This window comes from Juglans regia, chromosome 7, assembly GCF_001411555.2.
Source record: "Juglans regia cultivar Chandler chromosome 7, Walnut 2.0, whole genome shotgun sequence".
Lineage (NCBI taxonomy): Eukaryota > Viridiplantae > Streptophyta > Magnoliopsida > Fagales > Juglandaceae > Juglans > Juglans regia.
Window position 1 is genome coordinate 43,328,397 of NC_049907.1, and position 3,412 is coordinate 43,331,808.

The 3,412-nt window shown below is 35.0% G+C and overlaps 1 protein-coding gene across 2 annotated transcripts; it reads right to left on the reverse strand.

Annotated features, from left to right (window-relative positions):
* Positions 1-433: 433 nt before the first annotated feature.
* Positions 434-3,412, reverse strand: LOC109001984 (ubiquitin-like protein ATG12). Of its 2 annotated transcripts, none has more exons than XM_018979522.2 (5): positions 2,993-3,412; positions 2,791-2,849; positions 1,580-1,648; positions 1,442-1,504; positions 434-575 (listed from the first exon to the last, which is right to left on the reverse strand). In XM_018979522.2, exons 1-5 carry the CDS (start codon positions 3,030-3,032, stop codon positions 513-515), a joined length of 294 nt encoding a protein of 97 aa, XP_018835067.1. In that variant the 5' UTR covers positions 3,033-3,412; the 3' UTR covers positions 434-512. The 2 variants fall into 2 exon arrangements, with proteins under 2 accessions (XP_018835067.1, XP_018835068.1); XM_018979523.2 differs by lacking the exon at positions 434-575 and adding an exon at positions 582-864 and having other exon boundaries at positions 2,993-3,348.

Below are 3,412 nucleotides of genomic sequence, written 5' to 3' on the forward strand. Positions count from 1 at the left end.
GACTTTTTATTATCGTTTGCAAACTCTAATTAAGTATTTCTCATATATACTTCATGTATATTTGAATTTTGCCTATTTTTATGAATAAAATACTTAAATTACCGATAAAAAAAAAAACCAGTGATAAGGGAGAACAAAAAGGATCGTTCTCTTTTTACTGTTTTTTTTTTTCCATTGTTTCGCTTTGCTCTCAAGGGGCTCATCTGAATCGTATTAGAATAATGGTATATACAGTTGTGAAATACGCAAACACCGTGCAGTCGCTTTGAAAAATAATAGAATCTACTATTAAAAAATTAATTTATTTTCATATGGATCCCATATTTATTCACTTTTTTCAAAACGACTGTACGATGTTTGCACACTCACGACTGTAAATATCATTTCTCATCATATTATATTCATCATGCTCCATCAAATGAAGGAGAAATCAGAGGCAGTGACATTGAGTGCATTCCGCAAATATATTCACCATACGAACAATTTTACAACAGCAGACCCATCACCATGAGTTAACCCCATGCCATGGAACAAGCATAATTGACCACCAGTTTACCATCAAAAGTTCCAAAATTCTGCAATGTCCCAGAAGATAATTGAGTCATGGTGACATGTACACTAGCCATGAACATTTAATAGATAAGCACATAAACTAAATTGGACATTCACAGTCAAATGTGACATTTCAGGGAAAGACAATATTACTAACATTACAAAAACAATATACAAAAATAACTAGGATTTCAGCTCCTTGCTTATTAGGAAAAACAAACATTATCTCGCCAGTAACTTGCACCTCCCTTTCCCTCTACAATTCTTGCTAATTATTCAATTTTGGAATTGAAAATAATAAGGTAAAAAATCCTGAAAATGTAAAGAAGACCACTAAAAAATGTAAACAACATGATTAGCACAGACAAAGTACACTAAAGTAGAAGGAAAATGGATTGACTGTTGATATTATACAAGACAGCAGACAGATTCAGTCCATTTGTGGTCACCCAAAATATGGCTATTTTAAGTATGTTGTCTGCAAAGATAACAACCTTTAGTGCAATGCACCAAATGCAGCTCCCTTTTCCTCTTCCTAATTTTTATATAATGCCATGCAGCAGGGTAAGAGTGTTAAAATACTCCATGAACAAATTCCTCCTAAATCTAACAGACAGCAGAAATTAAAATCCACAAAATAGAGTAGTTATATTATAAATATCTATTATAAATCAATGCATTCACACTCATAAAATAAATAAATCAATGCATTTGCGCCATCCTTCAACATAAATGAAATATAGAATAGTATATATTTTACTTTGGTGAAGGAAAATATAAGAATGAAACACAATGAAGTAAAATCCCAATATAGCAAACATATATCCACCCAAAATTAAAAAAAGGTAAATTTTATTAAAAAGATAATAATAAAGTTAAAAGACCTTACATTATACAGATCGATTACCAATTCGTCTGGGTTTGGTGCGAACGAACTGTTGACATAAACAAACTAAAAAAAGAAAAACATTACTCTGAAGCCCAAGGATCATAACAAATACAAGAAAACAACACCATAAGCATTTACCAATGTTTCCCGATGAAGCTGCCGCCGAAGAAAGTCAATCACTTTTGCAAACTTTTCAGTTCCAAGTATCTGTCATAGAAAGAATATTTTTGACATATGAATACCAAGATTTCAAATTGTAATATACAAATTGAAGAAATATTCAAAAGGTAAAGTTTAGAATTTCTAAACAAGACAAAAATGAAAATAAACAAATATTTTGATGACAAGGAATCATGGAGATTGAGCAAACGCAGTGTCTTTTACATGGTTAAACCCCGGAGCCGTGTAACACGTCCCCATCACATGGATCAGGTACTTCATCAACTTTTCACCGATGGGACGTGGCCACTAAAGATTGTTTGTACCAAAGTATTTGAACCTTAGACCTAGAGGGAGCATACCACTAAGATCAAGGCCCTTACCACTTGAGTCAACCCCTAGGGGTTACCCATACAAATATTTTTTCATAAGATACTACAAAACAAAGAATAATAAAAGAAAAGAAAGAACTCTTATGCCTCAAATCAAGCCATTTTGAGATTTATAAATTAAAGTGATATCAAGAAAAGGGTCCAGCACATTCGAAAAAAGTTTCTATCCCTTACATTTTCAAAAAGAATGTGATGGCAAAGCCACACAGACAGGGGGCACAAGTCTCTATACGTGTGTTTTATTTGCACATTATATCAATAGCATAAGTTTAAATCCTATTGCGTGTAAATTACAAATAAAAAGTAAAGAGGATAAAAATATATATATATACCATAGTTTTCTTTGAATGAAGGCATGCTACCCTTTTGATTCTATACACTAGTGAAGCTGGCGAAGGTGGAAACTTGAGAGATTTGGGGGGGGGGATGATTGGGATTCTACATTGGCTGGGAGGAAAAGTTCTTGCCCCTTGTAATGATTCCAGGAGACCGCAATTGTAGCGTTGATTATTTCTTTTAGTATAGGCTCAAATGACTTAGTTTACGTGGATCGTCACAAATAGTATCAAAGTTAGGATATTTAAAGCGAGGGACTGTAAAGTGTAAAGACCCACTTCAGTATATGAGGGTGGTAAATGGGATCGCATAGTGCCCGCGCAGGAGAAGTTCTTGCATTTTGTAATGATTTCGAGGAGTTCCAATTATGATATCGACTAATTCTTTTAGAGTATAGACTTATAGATATCTGCGTCATGGAATACAAAGTTTTGAGTAAAACAAAATCCTTTCGAGAAATACCTTAAATTTGGCTTGTTTGAGTATAGGGGCATCGCCAGTGGCTCTGAGATGAACAACGACTGCAGAAAATTGAAAACCCCACAAACCAAAAAAAACACCTTTAACAAAGCTCAAAACTAAAAACTATCAAAGCTTGAACAATCAAAACCCTAACTAAGAAGCAATTACCAACATTTTTTTCATGGAGGGCAAGGCTGCTCACCTTTCCGCGCAAAACTTGGAGACTGGGACTCAGCGGCCATCGTTAATTTCTGAAACAAACAAACACCGAATTTGGGGTCGGGACTTGGAGATAACCGCAGTCTGCATTTACTGATGCTTCCACAGTTTCTGGGCTATTTACGGCTATTCTTTGGGCCGTACCGCGCCATGGTAGGATTCCTCGCTCCTTGTTTTTAGGGCAACGCTATCTTTGATGAAGTCCTCCAAATGGGGCTTCCACAAAATAAGATTCAGGTTGCATTTGAAAGTAAGTTGGGCTTTTAATGCAAGTCTTTTCTCTCTTTCTTCTCGGTTGGTTCGGTAATGGTTCCACAGGAAAAGTCGTGCTGTTTCTTTTGCTTCCATTTTTTAGTTGCTGAGAAATGGCGAAAGCTTCAAAAAGAGGGAGATATAAAATTAT